Source organism: Phyllostomus hastatus, unplaced genomic scaffold (assembly GCF_019186645.2).
Source record: "Phyllostomus hastatus isolate PE091 unplaced genomic scaffold, TTU_PhHast_1.1 phas_scaffold_193, whole genome shotgun sequence".
Lineage (NCBI taxonomy): Eukaryota > Metazoa > Chordata > Mammalia > Chiroptera > Phyllostomidae > Phyllostomus > Phyllostomus hastatus.
Genome location: NW_025334015.1, coordinates 10,126,839 through 10,144,447, shown reverse-complemented (window position 1 = coordinate 10,144,447; position 17,609 = coordinate 10,126,839). Strand labels below are relative to the sequence as shown.

At 37.5% G+C, this 17,609-nt stretch overlaps 1 protein-coding gene across 6 annotated transcripts in view; it reads right to left on the bottom strand.

Moving 5' to 3' along the window:
• ARHGAP32 (Rho GTPase activating protein 32) overlaps positions 1 to 17,609 on the bottom strand; it is a 264,019-nt gene that overhangs the window by 124,463 nt on the left and 121,947 nt on the right. For 4 of the 6 annotated variants that reach the window (XM_045860146.1, XM_045860147.1, XM_045860144.1 and 1 more), the window contains 3 exons: positions 15,648 to 15,739; positions 15,064 to 15,105; positions 14,607 to 14,691 (listed from right to left, as the gene is read on the bottom strand). In XM_045860146.1, coding sequence (XP_045716102.1) covers positions 14,607 to 14,691; positions 15,064 to 15,105; positions 15,648 to 15,739 — 219 coding nt within the window. The remainder of the gene's footprint in view (positions 1 to 14,606; positions 14,692 to 15,063; positions 15,106 to 15,647; positions 15,740 to 17,609) is intronic. The other 2 variants (XM_045860145.1, XM_045860149.1) reach the window with 1 other exon arrangement.

Genomic DNA, 17,609 nt, shown 5'->3' with positions numbered 1-17,609 from the left:
ACACTTCAGTCTCTACTGTAAAAATTTTAAAATAAACACAGTAACTACAACTGCAGTAATTTTAAAATGGATACATAGTATAAAAAGATATAATCTGTAACATCAATAACCTAAAATGTGAGAGAGAGGAAAGAAGTATAATTTTTCTATTCAACTGAACTTAACTTGTTATCAGCTTAAAATAGGATACTGTAACTATAAGATACTTTATGTAAACCTCACAGTAATCACAAAGGACGAAACTGAAGAAAACACACACAAGAGAAAAAGAATCAAAGCATAATGTCACAAAGAGTTATCAGATCACCAAGGGAGACAGCAAGATATGAAGGTAACAAGAAAACTAAAACTCAAACTGAAAACAACTAACAAAATGGCGCTAGTAAGCCCTGACCTACCAATAATTACTTTAAATGTAAATGATTAAATTCCTGAGTCAAAAAATAGCGTGGCTAAATAGATAAAAAATAAGATTCAACTGGAAGTTGTCTAAAAGAGAATCACTTCAGCTTTAAGGACGCATACAGACTGAAAGCAGGGAGAGGGATAGATATCCTGTGCAAAGGAAAACCAAAAGGCTGGAGAAATCACTATACTTCTATTACACAAAGTAGACATTCAGTCAAAAGCTGTCACAACAGACAAATGAAGGTTTATGTAAAGACAAAAGGGTCCATTTATCAAGAAGATTATATCAATAAGTAGTAAATACATATGCTCCCAACATCCGGCACCTAAATACATAAAGCAAATATTAATAGAAATAAAAGAAGTAATAAAGAGCAACACAGTACTAGTGAGGGGTTTTCACACCCCACTCTCAATCATGGGCCGAAAATCAAAGACGGAACACTGGGTTTCAGCCAGAGGGCAGATCAGCAGCTTTCGACCCGTTTCACACCATGGCACACATGAACTAATCACTGAAATTCTATGACACACCAAAAAAATACATTTTCTGCCAATCTGACCAAAGAAAGGTGTAACTTTGACTCATTCACACTGAATGGATATTGTTGTGTGGCTGTTGTCATTTTTTATCTGACACCCTGAGAGAAAACAGGCCAATCTCCCTAACTGAATAGCCAGGTATCGCATGTTTTAAAAATTCCCGTGGTGCACCAGCTGAAAACTGCTGCTGCGGACGAAGAGGACAGAGCGGGCACACTGCAAACTCTCAGCCCCACAGCAGCACCATACACGTGCTTCTCCGACGCATGCACAGTGTTTCCCGGAGAGAGCACAGGGCAGATCCCAAGTCTTGGGGGATTTGAAAAGACTGACACCATACCAGGTATGGTTTCCAACTACAACAGTACACAACTATCATCGGTGACAGGAGAAAAACTAGAAAATTCACAAATATGTGAAAATTAAACAATACACTCATGAACTCCCAATGAATCAAATAAGCAATCAAAGGGAAATTTGAAAATCTAGAGAATAGAAATACAACATACCAAATCATATGGGATAATACAAAAACAGTTCTAAAAAGTGTGTAACAATAAGAGTCCTACATTTAAAAAAAATCTCAAGTAAAAAACCTATCTTTACACCTCAAAGAACTAGAACAAGATGAAGGAACTAAACCCAAAGTTAGGAGAAGGGAAGAAATAATAAAAATTAGAGCAGAAATAAATAAAACTAGACACTAGAAAAACAATAAAAATTATCAATAAAACTGAGTTTTTTTTTTGAAAAGATAAACAAAACGGATAGACTTTAACTAGACTAAGAAAAAATGACAAGACTCAAAATTATAAATGAAAATGGGAAAATTACAACTGATACTAAAGAAATACAATGGATTGTGAAATCACTATCAACAGTTTCTCGTGCATCAACAGACTGGATTACATAGACAAAATGAGTAAGTTCTTAGAAACAGATAAACTACCAAGGCTGAATCATAAAGAAATAGAAATTCTGAACAAATAACAAGAAAATTGAATCAGTACTCAGAAATGTCCCCCCAAAAGTTCTTCAACTAATGAATTCAGTAGTGATTTTTATCAAATGTTTAAAGATGAATTAATAGCAATCATTAGCAAACTCTTCCATAAAAATGAACTGGAGAGAACAGTTACAAACTTATTTTAGAAGTTAGCATTACCCTGATATTAAATCTGTGAGGAGACTGCAAGAAAAGAAATTTGCAGGCCAATATCCCTAATTATCACAAATGTAAAAATTCTCAGCAGAATACTAGCAAACCCAACACCACAGCACGTTAGAAAAGCAAGCACCGTGATCAAGAGGCACAGATGGCTCAGCAAACAGACGCCCATCAGTGCGACGCACGATGAAGGAGAAAACCCGTGACTTTCACAGACACAGAAAAAACAGCCCTGCGCTGCCTCTCACTCTTGATAAGGTTTTTGGATGTACAAATGTTTTTAATTTCAATCAAGTTCAATTTATCTTTTTTTTTTTTTGCCTTTACTTTGGGTACCACACCAAAGAAATCTTGCCAAATCCAATCTCGCCAATACCTTCTGATATGTATTCTCAGTTTTACAGTTTCCATTTTCACATCTAGGTCTCACATCCACTTGTAGTTCATGTCTACACTACGGTTTCAGGGAAGGGTCGAACGCCACTTTGCATGTGTACATCCAGTTCCCCAGCCCCAGTCACTGAAACGTTGCTGTTCCCTTCATTATACAGACTTGGTGGTCTCATTGCCAGTCATAGGCCATAAATGTAGGGGTTTACTTTGGGAATCTCTATTCTATTCTGTTGGCCTTTATATGTCCATCTTATATCATTATCACACTATTTTGATTACTTTCGCTTTACTGTAAGTTCTGATACTGAAAAGTGTGAGTTCTTCAACTCTGTTCTTCTTCAAGATTGTTTTGGCTATTTAGGGTCCCTTGAGAATTCATATGAATTTTAAAATGAATTTTTCTGCAAAAAAAAATGGCACTGGAACTTTGACAGAATAGATGTGGAACACTTTGCAAAGTACTATCATCTCAACAATAAGAAATCTTCCAATCCATGAAATCAGGATGCCTTCACATTTATTAGGTTTTGTCTAAATTCTTTCAGTGACATGTCGTAGCTTTCTGTGTACAAGTCTTTCACCTTCTTTCTTAAGTTTATTCCTAAGTGTTTTATTGTTTTGGATGTTATTGTAAATAGAATTATTTTCTTAATTTCATTTTTCATATTATTCCTTGTTAGTGTATAGAAACATAACTGATACATGACTGTTAATTTTACATTCTACAACTCTGTTGAATTTATTTATTTCTAAGAGTTTTCTTATAAATTCTTTATGGAATTCTACATATAATAGCATCTCATTTATAAACAGATAATTTTGCCTCTTTCTTTCTAATTTCTTTTTCTTGCCTAATTGCTCGGCCTAGGACTTCCAATACCATGTTGAACAGAAGTGATGAAAGCAGGCATTCTTATCTTGCTCCTGATGTTAGGGAGGTTGCTTTCAGTTTTTTACCATTGACATGATGTTAGCTATGGGTTTTTCAGACTTGGTCTCCTGGTTAGTTGAGTGGTTTTATCATGGTAGGGTGCTAAATTTGTCAGATGTTTTTCCTGCACCAATGGATATAAACATGTGGGTTTTCTTCATTCATTGTAGTGCATTACACTGATTGATCATTTCATATGTTGAATCATCCTCATATTCTTTAGTTTGTGTTGATGAAAAATTCTGGAGATGAGCAGTGGTGATTTTTGTACAACAGTTTGAATGTACTTATGTCACAGAGTTGTACTTCTACAATGGTTTTTAAAAAAACAGAAAAATTACCACAGTCTACCCCACCTTCGCTAAAGCAGAAGTCTCTCAGAAGTATTAAATTTAAAACGCAAAATTAAAATTGCATGAAATACCATGTACAGTCACACCATGGAACATTATTTCATGATAACAGCAATGAAGCACTGATACTGCTGTATCTTAATTTTGAAAACAGTATGATAAATTTAAAAGCCCGTCACAAAAGACAACATATTGTAAGATTCCATTTACATGAAATCATTGTAAATGATTTGTAAATGATTACGGATTTGTCCAGAATCGGCAAATCCGTAATGACAGAAGGTAGGTCAGTGGTTACCAGGGCTGCATGGGAGGAGAGGGGCCCCAAGTTTGGAAGGGGAAGGTAATGACTGAGAGTAGGTACAGGGGTTAATTTTAGAGTGAAGAAAATGCTCTAAAATTAGACTTTGGTGATGGTTGCACAACATTGTGAATACATAAAAATAGAGCGCATTTATAATTATTCAATATATGGTAAATTTATGGTATATCAGTTATATCTCGATAAATCTGTTTAAAAGTGTTTTAACGTGAAGAAATCACCAGCATTTTAATAATTGATAGAATCAACCTTTAAAATGAAATTTTTCAAAATTCTCATTCATATTAGCAATAAAAACCATAAGCACCTAAAATTAACCCAACAAAAATGCAGACTATCAGAGAAAATCATCAAACATTATTGAAAAATATGAATATATACATTCAAATTGTTTTGTGAATGCAATAATCATCCCTCAAAACCCATACATTAAATGCAATTCTTATCAAAATGTCAGTGACTTGTCTTTTTCTTCACAGGATTTGTCAGGGGATCTTAAAATGTATGTGGGAAAAAACAGTGGCCCAAAATAACCAAGCTACTTTTGAGGAAGTCGGGAGATTAGCCCTATCAGGAGTCAGCACGAGGCTACAATTCGGTGCCTCTCTGTATGAACTTGCTACCCTCCCATCAGGAGGTAGAGGCTTTCCCCGCTCCTTTAAAGTTTACCCTATACTTAGGACTCTTCGAACCAGTAAACTGTGGAGAAAAATATGTTCCTGAACGTCCAAGACAAGTGATTAGAACATCAAACAGCTCCTGCTTACTCACTCTTCGAGCCTGAAGCCACCAAGTGAAAGGTCAGTGGCACACTACTGGACAGAAAGCACAAGAAAAGGCCCCGGAGGCTGGAACACCATGTGCAAAGAAAGACCACATGGGAAAATCACGGAAGCACCAGATGCCCAGAGCCAGCTGCTGTTACTGCAGGACTGTGACTGCACTGAGTCGAAGGAGAATGACCAAGAACTGCCCACGCGAGTTGATCCAAGGAAGCACAAAAAAACAAAATGCTCGTTGTGTAAGGTCATCAAGTTTCGAACTGTTTGTTATACAACAAGAGCAAGCAGAAATCTATTAATTAAAATGTAGTAATACTGGCAAAGGAGCAGTCCCTGGGTCAGAAAAGGAGTCAGGCTGCTGACACACACAGTTGGACGTGGATGTATGACTGACTGGGCCTTACAAACCACCGGGGCAGAGAACTACTGCTAGTATCAGTCAATGGTCTATGCTAACTCACAGTATTTCCAAATGATTAAATACCTCAGTGTGGAAATAAAAAATTTAAAATGTAAAATAATAATAAAAGCGTAAGAAAATATCTTTATGCCCAAAGGGCAAGGAAGAATTTCTTAGCTAAAACATGAAGAGGGCAAAACAAAAGACTGATAAAACTGACTATATCAAACATTTTGAAGTTATCACAAAAGGGACACCATAATCCAAGTGAAAAGATAAGTTTTAAACTGGGATAAAAATATTTGTACAATACTTTCAGCAGATTTTCTAACCATAATACAGGAGTGGGCAAAAATAGGTTTACAGTTGTGAGTAAGTGAAACAGAGTTTATTCTTGTGTTACTATCTATTAATTATTGTATTATTTACTTGTATCACAACTATAAACCTACTTTTGCCCACCACTGTATATAAGGAAAAAATTAGATAGATATATGCCTAACCTGAACATCTTGAAAAGCACCTGGGATTGAAGTAAGGATCACTAACTGTTTAGTGAATGAATGACTGAATAAACAAACATGATCTCACTGGAATATAATACTCATTTTCTAACCTACGTTCATTATCTTCCCTCACACAGTCTCTTCTTCCTCCTCAATTCCCAAACTAAATAAATAGCATAAGCACCCTAATCATCCTAGGATCCCTACCACTCCACCTCTCCACACAGCCTTTCTTTTTATACTCCCAGGGTCAAGATCTAAGCTCGGCCTTTGATTCCGTAGTTGCCCCTGTCTCCTAAAACTTGCCTCTCACACCTGTTCCTTTCTTCCCACTCTCCACTGCTCCTTCCCTGGCTCCGGGCCTCAGAGAGCCTGGACAGTCTAGGACAGACTGGGTGTGACAGTAGTCTTCCAACTGGTCCCCCTCCATTTCCCTTAAACACTGAGCATGGTACTTCTGTCTCAAAATCCCTTAATACTTTCTCCGTTCCTACTAAGAAAGCAATTGAAATGCAAAGTCCAAAACCTCAGATGAACTTTGAAGAATAGCATTTCTCCAAACATCTCTTAAACCACTTTTTCCTATAACAATTCTAATGCATTCCTCTCCTTCCTTCCCAGGTTCCTCTGTCTAACCTAATTTTCTTTGTCTAAATGCTCCTCACTTCTGTCTTTGCATGTCCAAAATCTATTCAGTCTTCAGGAAAGCCTCGCCTGAATGCCACAGGAAATCACTTCTCTTGATTTTGAATGCCTACAAGCACTCTTACACCATGTATTACATTATTCTTAAGTTTACTGGTACACTGCTTGTTTCCCCTGAGGAAAGAACCCCTTACAAGGTATGCAGTAAAACCTTTCTGAGTGAATTGTCTGTGGGTCTGTAGACACCCCATGCACAAGCCAGAACAGCCATGCTCCATGCAGTCCCTCAACCACATGTTCCAAAAGCACACATTATGAGTGATTAGGTTACATTTACCTATAGAATCCATTAACATAATGATTGAAATTATTTTTACTTCCATCAACTTAACAATATCTCAGTGTTCTGTCTACAAGAAGTGGGAAACAGAATTTCTAAGTCCCATACTTCTAGATTCCTTACAAATCTATTTCAGGACTTATTTTTCCTATATTGAATTCACTTTTATATTACCATGGAAACCCATCTGCAATTAGTGTTGTTAGAATCTTTAAAAATAAAACTCAACTCAGAAAGCCTTCAAGTATTCAGAAGACTTCTCTCAAGATGAAGCATGGAAATCAACTGTAAACAAGGGTGGAATTACAATACACCACCCCACCCACATTAAAAAACTATTCATCAAAGCCTAATCACCAGATTACGGATGGGCACAGAAAGAGTTCTTTTATTCATCTTTTATTTGGTTCTATTCACCAGAACCAAATCACTGTGACGTTTGTAAAGATTTCCTTCACCCCTGTAGCCTATAGTAGAGATGGAAACACAAAAAATAATTTCTGTCTCACAGTATTATGTGGTCCACTCATACCCACCACCAACATCCTAATACATAAAAGTGAAAATACTACTTTAAAACTCTTGAGTTGAGAATGCCAAGTGGAAGCATAACTCTATGTTAGAGTTAACATCTTAAGTGAGTAATAAGTGAACTAAGTTCTAATTTCAGCACATAAGGCAAAAATCAACAATAGACAAAAAATCATTTCAAATTTCTTTGGAAAAAGCTGGAGATCTACATGCATCTTAACAAGCCTAACAGTCCATTTCCCTGAGAACTGCAATAGCTCACTGTTTCCTAGGCTGAATACCACCAGACTAGGCCACTGGTTAGCTCACCTTCAGACACCAGAATCACCCGTAGCACAAAGAGATGCCCACAGCAAGATAAATACATGGGAACGAGATTAAGAGACACATCAGCAGATTCTCATCTCCCATCTTATAGATGCTTGCTCCAGGACAAATACTTGTCAGGGAACAACGCTTCATGGGTATTTCTTATTTCTGTATGGTCAGGACTTTCTGAGCACACGGCTTTCATACCTGGGTTAAAGGACGACTGAATAGCAACCCAAAATAGAGCCCTGCAGAGATAGAAAAGGTTTCTCTCTCCCCAGAGCCGTATGTTCACATCCCAGCGTTTTTGAGAAACAGAGACCTTTCCTTCTCTCCCCCTGCCTCCAGAGGATCTGTTTATATTCCAGAGCACAGGTCTCTCTCAACATATCCAGAGAGGCACATGGACAAAGGGCCAGCTATCCTATATAAGCCTCAAGTTTCCTCATTTCAGAGTTTGTCTCTTGGGTACCATATGCCACTCACTACACACCTAAGGTGTCTGGCTCTCGATGCACAATCCCAGGGAAACTGGGGCATCCCCACACACGTTACTCTATGAGTAAATAAAAGGTCTGATCTCTGACCTAGAGGTCTCCGGGTTTTTTAGAGTGTGAATGTGTGTTGTCCATAATTGTAGCAAGCGGACTTGTTAGCTTATAAGTAGAGTAAAATGTCAGACCTTTACAGTTTCAGACTTAACAATACTGTTTTACGGAGCATATTCAGTCAAATTCTTGGAAGTAAATTATATGTGTAATGTGACTCTGACATGTAATATCTTTTTTCATTGTTCAACCAATTGCACACACCTAACTCTTGGACTGGATAATCTCAAATGAGATACTTAGGTGACAGAAGCACAATTAACTCACCATGTGAACTTTTCATTCCAAATCCACCCCTCAAATGACCATGACCTCTTGGCATAGGAGCTGGTACTAATTATTGCAGAATGTGCAAGAAAGCAGGGGTTAAATTTTCATTTGTTTTGGTTTGAGGAAAATGAGCCTTTTCAGTAGGGATGAGAATAGTAAAATTACCACAGCTTTTGTTTCAAATGGTTATTCTACACGTTTGTGCTTCTATGTAAGATATTCTTAAACTTGAAATATCTACAAGTTAAACTTGAAATTGGAAGTAGCATTAACAGGATGGAAGAAATAACCTTTTCATTGGTTTAATTCATTTTTATTAATTACTAAAAGTCTCACAGGCACGTACCAAAGTTTTTTGCTAATACATTTCTCTATAAACTGCTATGGACCAGGGAAGTTAAGGGATTTTTTTTAAGACCACACTGCACTTTTATGCATCATACTCATTTACCTTTAACTACATTAAACATGTAGGACATTTTGAAACTATGATTTTTTCCTTCTTGTTAAAAATAGTATATTTTGTCAGTTTACTCTTTTCTAACACCACCAAAAAACATGCAGAGTAGCTTTATGGCCTTGACTCAGCACAAACTCCCCCACTTACCAGCTCTGAACTCTTTTTACCCCAAGTTCCACCATGAAACTGCTGTGAAGACTTGGTCAGCCATTATACAAACAGTACTTAGTATAATGATATTTAGTACTTTCTGGCCCACAGAAAGCACTCGTAAGTACTGGCTCGCATTAGTTTGCTATAATTCCGATAACTTCACTTAAAAAGAAAAGTCAGGATTTTTATTTTATATTATTATCCTTCAACATTTTCACACTCAAGTCAAACATTACAACCTCTTCCCACATTTCTCAGCATCAAGGCAAGAGCATCTTACAGAAACAACAGCAGAAAACAACAGTAGTGTTTCTGAGGCCCTTACACAGGGACTTTAGCAGAGAATGCTCAAGAAATAGGTATTAAATCCATTCTTTCCATATGCCTTTATTTCAGTTAAAACCTGATCTCCTGCATTCAGGGTAATTTAACTTAATGTTTTACATGAAGTCAGATAAAAAGAAACACTCATTCACAGCTTCAGATAACAGCAAAGGTAAACCACACAAGTATCAGTGTCCTCCTACACACTAGATGGCAGCACCGTGCAAACCGCAAGAGGAAGAGAGCAAAGCCTCAGATGGATGGAACACAACGAGCAAATTACATCTTCACGTGTTGTAAGAGATTTTTCCCCTTCTCACTGAAAGATACTTTCTGAAATCTGAATAAATTTTGTTTTTGAACAGTGGAGATGATGCAACAGAGAGAAGTAGAATAAAGACTAAATTTATAAAATCTAAAACTACTTAAAATAACAAGTCCTTTCTAGATATCATCTTTTGGGGTTTTTTGAGGTTTCAGTTTGTCTAAACAAAACATAATATAATACTATATGTCAAAACTTACAGAGTTTGTCCAAAGTACTATTCAGGGGGAAAATTTCAAAACTTAAAATACTTATTAAAACCTAGTAACATTGCCTTGACTGCTGTGGCTCAGTGGACTGAGTGCCAGCCTGGGAACCAAAGGGCCACTGGTTCGATCCCCAGTCAGGGCACCTGACTGGGTTGCAGGCCAGGTCCCCAGTAGGGGGCATGCTAGAGGCAACCACACATTGATGTTTCTCTCCCTCTCTTTCTCCCTCCCTTCCTCTGTCTAAAAATAAATAAATAAATAAATAATAGTAACATATTATAATAACTATATGGGATCAGATGGGTAGTAGACTTATCGGGGTGATCACTTTGTAAGTTCAGGCATACAAATCACTATATTTGTGTATCTGAAACTAATATACTGGTATAATATATACATTATACAAATATAACATTCAACTTTAATTGAAAAATAAAAATTAATTTTTAAAAACAATAACGGAAAATGAGTAAAATATCAACAGTACCTATAGAATTGATTTCTCTACAGAAAAGAAGCATATACAGGTTCCCCTCAGTATCCGAAAGTAAATGATTCCTATAAAACCTTTCATAAGCAGAAATGGCATAAAGCAAAAAAAGAAACTACTGTTAATTTAAAAGAAAAAATTCTGAGTGTTCTGAAACCCAAAATTCAACACATGTACAATGTTTTTACTTCATTCACCACAACTGAAATGCTTAATTATGTCCAGTTTCACGCTAAGCTCTCTTAGGCTTTACGGATACCTTAGGACACATCTTGCTGACAGATGAACACAACAAACCAAGAAAAAGCACAGTTGCTCATAGACGCAGTTCAAAGCTACAGCTGGAGGCTGAGATGCCGAGTGTGGTTCCCATAAAGGAGCTTAGTGAGGCCGCTCTCACTGGTCTGGGTGCACACTGCCCTCTAACAGTCGATGCAAAACAAATGCTGAATGCTATTTTCATTTTTTGCCTTTTTCCATAAAAATGAAAATCCTTTTCAGATTTCTTTCAGTTAGTGGACACAGGTACTAATGTAAGACTTTTATAAAAGGGAAGGGGCGTAACAGGAAGTGGGGTTAGGTGAACGTTTAAAAAACTTGTAGAGAATATTAGTATTTGACAAAGATGATTTATGATAAAGCTAGTTTTTGACAATAGGTACATGTTTGCTATTCATAGCTTTTTCAGCCATAAAATAAAAATAAAAAACTAAACTTTGAATTCACAAAACAAACAAATTAGACAAAATAACAAAACACCAAAAAAGCAGAATGGGAAAAATTATTGCTAAAAATTAGTAGTATGAAAATTGGAGGGTCAGAAGAGAGGGAGATAGGGAAGACGAGAAGGCAAGAAAGAAGGAGACCGGCCAGCTCAAGCCGATCAATAAAATCACAGGCTGGTTTCTAAAACAGACCAAATTTAATAATATATTGTGTAAAACTTATCATAATAAATTTTAAAAACTGCATTAAATGGGCAATTTTCTAAGAAAATGTAAGTGATAAAAATTGACCTAAAGAGACATGAAAGAACCTGATAAGACCAATAACCAAATCTTAAGTTGAAATGGTAACTAAAGCTGAAGCCCTCAAATGGGAACCAGGCCCCAAAGGGTTTAGAAAGAAAATACTACACCTTCAGAAAACAGGCAATTCCAAGTTCTACGAACTATTTCAGGAAGTGTATTTTTAAAAGGGGGCAGATCCTTGAAATCCCCCGAACTCAGGCTAGTGGACAAGTACAGAATGAAGGTCAGCATCACTGATGAACACAGACCCAAAAGACATCAAGTCTTAATAGAGGAAAAAAAAATTATTTTTAAACTATTTAACCCAATAGAGTATGCGCCAGGAATACAAAGGTGTTTGAACAATCTATTTCTATGACCAGAGTTAATTCTTTGCACTAATTTTTAAAGCCAGTTTATTCGTGCTCTACAAAAGTGGACTAAAATAAGGACATGGCACAGCCTCTTCTGACCGTCTTTTCCTCTTCACCTTGTCACACCCCAAGCTTGTCCAAGTCACAGCGCACAGCTCGTCTACACCGTCCTAGCTAGAAGAACGGTGACTGTCATCTTTCAGCATGAAGACAAGAAAAACAAGAGCAGTCTCTCGAGTGGTCAGAGAGTGCATGTGCCGCCATGGGAACACACTACAGGCTGACCTCCCCGTTCCACAGCACACCAACACCATCTCTCCCCACACAGCAGTGCCGTCTCACACCGCTGGTTACAGCTGAACACACCGAGCTGCGGTCGGAACAGTACACTCAGATAATTTGATGAAAGTGTGCTAGAAATGAGCTGATACAGACTTTAAACACATCTGTGTACAATAAAGCACATGCGTTGCCAATTCGCCAGAAAAAATATGCACAGGCCTGGGAATTATTTCATCAGGTAGTGGTTAAATTAGAAACGAGGAAATACTCAAGGATGCTCAGTGCTGATTCTGCTCTCAAAGGTGGAATACTCTGTCTTTCAGATTAAGGGAGAAAAATCCTGTTTTACAAAACTGTGTATGAAAAAATATCACTACCTTGCTCTAACCTCTAAACAAGTCAAGTCATTTTTCTGACCATCAAAGGTATTCCTTCCAAATCATAACTACTACCTTCTTTCTACAAGTTCTTCCAAGTATTTTTATACTTACATATAATTTTTTATAGAAACAACATCATCCTTTTCTGGAGCTCTTTTTAATTTATCAATATAACACGAACATTCTTTCTACTTCCATGAATATTGTACAGGATGTATAGTGCTGCATAAGATTTTCCTGTGTGAGTAGACTATAATTTGTATAACCCATTCCTACTTTTGAACATTTAGATTATTTCCAATAAAGAACTAGATGCAACATGAAAGAATTAACATTCAAAACTTGTAAAGCATGAATAAATAAAAAATGCAAACAAACCTATACAACATCACGAGCAAGACTTGATCCAAAAGAGTTTAAAAATTAGGAATCTCAACTGCCAAGTGACATCTGAAAAAACAGTCACCTGCATTATAAATGAGGGGACTGAAAATTAAAATATAGTGAGAGAATTCCATCTCCATCAGACCGGTGTTGCAGCAAGTGACAACCAACCAAGAGTCAGCAAGGATGTGAAAAACAACTCTCATTTACTGCTTGTGGGGGTATAAATTTGTCAGTCACTTTAAAAAGTAGTTGGGCTGACTCACTACAGCAGACACGTAGGAACACTATACCCCTGAAATTCCCCTCCCAGGGACACGCCATGAGAAACGCCCACACACGTGCATCAGGATTCACGCACAGCAATGTTCACAGAGAGGCTGCTTCAAATAGTCCAAAGCTGGCAATAGTCCAAATTTCAAACAAAAAAGAAAGGATAAATTACTTGTGACGTATGCATGATATGAATTAATACACAGCAGTGTACTTAGTCAACTGTAACCACATACACCTACAGTGACAAAATTTCACAGTGTTAAATGAAAGAAGCAAGAAAGAATGCTGCATTGATGTTTCAAGCTCCCACCAGCAGCCCTGGTTCCTTCTTCTCCTGTTCTGCTTTTTTCTTTTTTTTTTTTTAACCACAGCTCGAATCTTCTAGAGCATCCACTATGTTCTTTAAGTACGGTCTTTGATTTTTGTTGTTCATTAATTCAGCCAATGCACATAAAACTGCCTGGTACCTAGAACTTGCTCAGTAAATATTTGCTGAAGGAATTAAATGATTCCTTCATATTAATTAGAGATGCATAAAGATAGCAAAATGATAAAAATATAAATAAGGTAATGAATATTATAAAAGTCATGGTGTAAGTGATCTCTGGAGCAGGGAAGAGAAAGGCAACACAGCAAGGGTGCAGAAAATTTCTCACTCTTAACCTGGGCTTTCAAAGGTGCATGTATATACATGTGTAATACACTCACACACTCACACAAAGGGGCGGGCAGAAGTAGGTTTACACTGGTTCCTTTGGAAGAGCACATGCAGATTACAATCGCTGCGACAGCTGTATTACCTCGCGAGCACGTCACAGCGGCCCAGCACATTCGGACACAATCTTGTAAGTGCTCAGGCTGCCAGCCTCCGTTGTCCACATGCTCCTGTCGTCTACCTGCTACACTCAAGCAGACTTTGGTGCTGAGAGCGTTCTAAACCTACTTTTGCCCACCCTGGTGTGTGTGTGTGTGTACATGTGTGTATGCATGTGTATATTCATGTATGCACATATGCATGGCATAAATCATGAGAAGAAAAAATACTGAAAAATAAAGCTCCATTAGCACTTCCTCCTCAAGCCTACACCACGCCCAAGACTCTGACTCATCGCCGCTGTGAGCCAACACAAGCGTCGGGAGCAGCCAGGACCATCCATGCTGCGAGCTGTGGCAAACTCTGTCTAGGGACCGGACAGGGATGTTTGGGTTTACGTTAATTCTACCTTTGTTTCCAACTGAATTAGGAGCCATCGGACATTATTAGTGCATATAAGAAAGTAAGTTTTCACATCAACCAATAAGCCATCAACAGAAAAAAATACTTCTAAGTATCACCAGGCAGATACGTGGATATGGATACAGGTAGATGTGCATGTAGATGCACAATAGGTATAAGCTTAATTCCGTATGGAGGAAATATTTCATATTACCTGAATGCTGCCAAACTCAACATTCTCGTAGTGGAAATGTGCGCACTCAGCCATCTTCGGGAAGTGACCTTTAGTGAAGGGTAACCTGCAGTACATGAAACACACACGTGAGGTAGAGACACAGAGACAGTGAACATTATGAGCCTAAGGAGAAAATAAAATGAGTTTAAGAGCTCGTGCAAGCGAAACTATTCAATAAGCACATGCGCATGAGCACACATACACCCACACAAACCTTTTGAGAAATAAACTAAATCAAATGAAAATTACATTTAGTGCACAGGTCAGAAGACAAAAGAAAATAAAAAAGAAAAAGCATCACTATACTCTCCTAACCGTGACCCAAGTCAATGCCCACAGAAAACCTATGCTTCCAGTGGATGGTATGGAAACTGAGAACAGCCAGCTTCTACTGAGAAGCAGCATCCCCACCACAAAATACAAAGCCAGACTTTACCTGTGGATGTTGTCGCAGCCCATCAGTCCTGGGGTGGTGGGTCTGGATGCAGAATGAACATTTTTATCCTTGTCTTTTCTATACTTGCAATGCAAACACAGCTATCTAACCCTCTATCAGGTGGAAAGATGGTTTTTCTGTTTAAAACTGAAAAAGCAGACACCTTAAGATATTTCACTTAAGTGTCAACTACTGGCATCCGTTGCAGCCCTCTCAAAGGCAAAGCTGAGATCCAGCAATTCTCATAACGCAAAGCACAAACCTCATTTTCCTAAATGGATGAGAGCCTGTGTCAAGGGTACCTAGAAAGACACACTTGGGTTGTTCTGCTGAACAAATGCAACCTAACGGACAATGACATAAAGTTGCAAGAACAAAATTAACATATGTTTATAGACCAGGGACCATCTTCAGACCTCTTCCACTAACAGCTGAGTCATAATTTGGGGCTTACCAGTGTAAGTTAAGGTATGGAGAGTAAGGGCTTACTTAGTAAGAAATTTAGAGGAAAGTTTTAAGAGAACTAAAGAGCTGATCTCCATTTATAGGGATCCATTTAGAAACCACTGTAAAGTTATACTTACTTTTTCACATGTTTGACCTTCATACTGGCTGTGCTGCCACATGTCTTAAGACTAAGGTCTCCGGGAATTTCAGGAACGTCTGCTCCTCTTGCCTTCAAAATAACAAGAACAAAAAATGCATGACTATTCCTTTAATATGAACATGTTTTTAAAAGCAGAGTATATAGTTAACTTTAATGGTTCTGCTGACTCTGTACCAAGAGCAATACATATTGATTTAAGAATCTCTCCTTAAAATTAGGACTTACTGAGTTTTAATTAAGAAAAAGTATTCACCTAATTTAAATAGTTAACTTTACTGTATGAGGGAAAATTTTCTGTGACAAGAATTTTCATGCTGTTATACTCAAATTTCAAAATCAACCATTATGGGTCTCAGCACAACCTTAAATCTCCCCAGGGAGGTAGTGGAATAAAGTAACCTTGGTTCCAATGATTAATAAAAGGTAAAATGGCAACATGAACCTAATTAGGAGCTCAGGACATGTATTTCTCACACCAGACTTTGAAAGTGACATCTCCAAACTTACTCCTTCACCTGCCACATTTTCATGTGGTAATTTTTCTAACTCTAGTGACATATTCGACTGCAAGGTCCTTCACACTCTGAACAAAATAAACAGCAAATCCAAAAATCCACTTGTAAAAACATATTTACGCTATATTAGCCATGATTTTTAATGAAACTTATTGGTGTGACATTGGTTAACAGGAGCACATATGTAAGCTTCAGGGGTGCATTTCTATGATACAAGATCTGTACACCACACCATGTGCCCACCACCCAAAATCAAACTACCCAGACTTCGTAACCTTTATCGTCAGAGCCAATGTCACATGATACAATAGGGGAGAATAATACTGGCTGAGCAGTTAGACTGAGTTAAGAGGAGATTCACAAAGAAGATGTGATAAATATATACAATGGATCCTATTCAGCCATAAAAGAAAGAAACTGTGCCATTTGTGACATGATTGGATCTTGAGGGCATTACACTAAGTAAAATGAGTCAGATAAAGATAGGCAAACACCATATGATCTCACTTAATGTGGCATCTGAAAATACAAAGCAAAAAAAAGCTCAGAAATACAGAGAAGAGATTGGTGTCTCACAGAGCAGGGGTGAGGAGTGGGTGAAATGGGTGGGTGGGGTCAAAATGCACAAACTTCCATTACAGAATAAAGAAGTCTGGGGGTGTGAGACACACTCTGGTGAGCACAGCTAATGACACTGTATTGCATATTTGAAAGTGTACATTTTAGAAGTTCTTATCACACAGAAAGAAAAAATGCGTGATATGCGCAGCGATGAATGTCAACTAGACTGAGCGTGGTGATCCTTCTGCAACGCGTACCCATACCGAGTAACTGCGTTGTGCACCTCCTCCACTGAAGCCTGTCCTGATCGCTTAGCCAAATCTTGGTATTTTCTCTTATTAATCTCCCATTGGACTCACCCTCCATACAGCAAGTTGAAGCATTTTATTATATCATTATTCATATTTTATTGAAAATTGCTTTGTCTCTTTCTCTTATCAATTTTTCCATTCATCAAGAGGATAACTTCCCTGAGCGAGAGCTAATGGAGTGATAAACGCACATATTTTATTAATATCTGACATCCTCAACCCTCAATACAACACTAAAACTTATTAGCATTCAAGAAAAACACTCAAAGAAATCCAGCATTGCTAACTGCCCTAGAAAAGCAAATCAAGACTTTTATCTCTCATCTTATAATTCTCCTGGCTAATAAGCAATATCTATAAAAGTCTATAGTTAACAAAATTCTTCATGTTAAAAGCCCTATTTTCATGACTAAAACTATTTTACTATTATTTTTTCCCAAAAGGTTTACTTTACTTTGATTTTTTTAGCCTTTTTTAAATTGTTGTTCAAGTACAGTTGTCTCCATTTTCCCCCTACCACTCTCCCCTGCCCTACAAACCCCCACCTCCCAC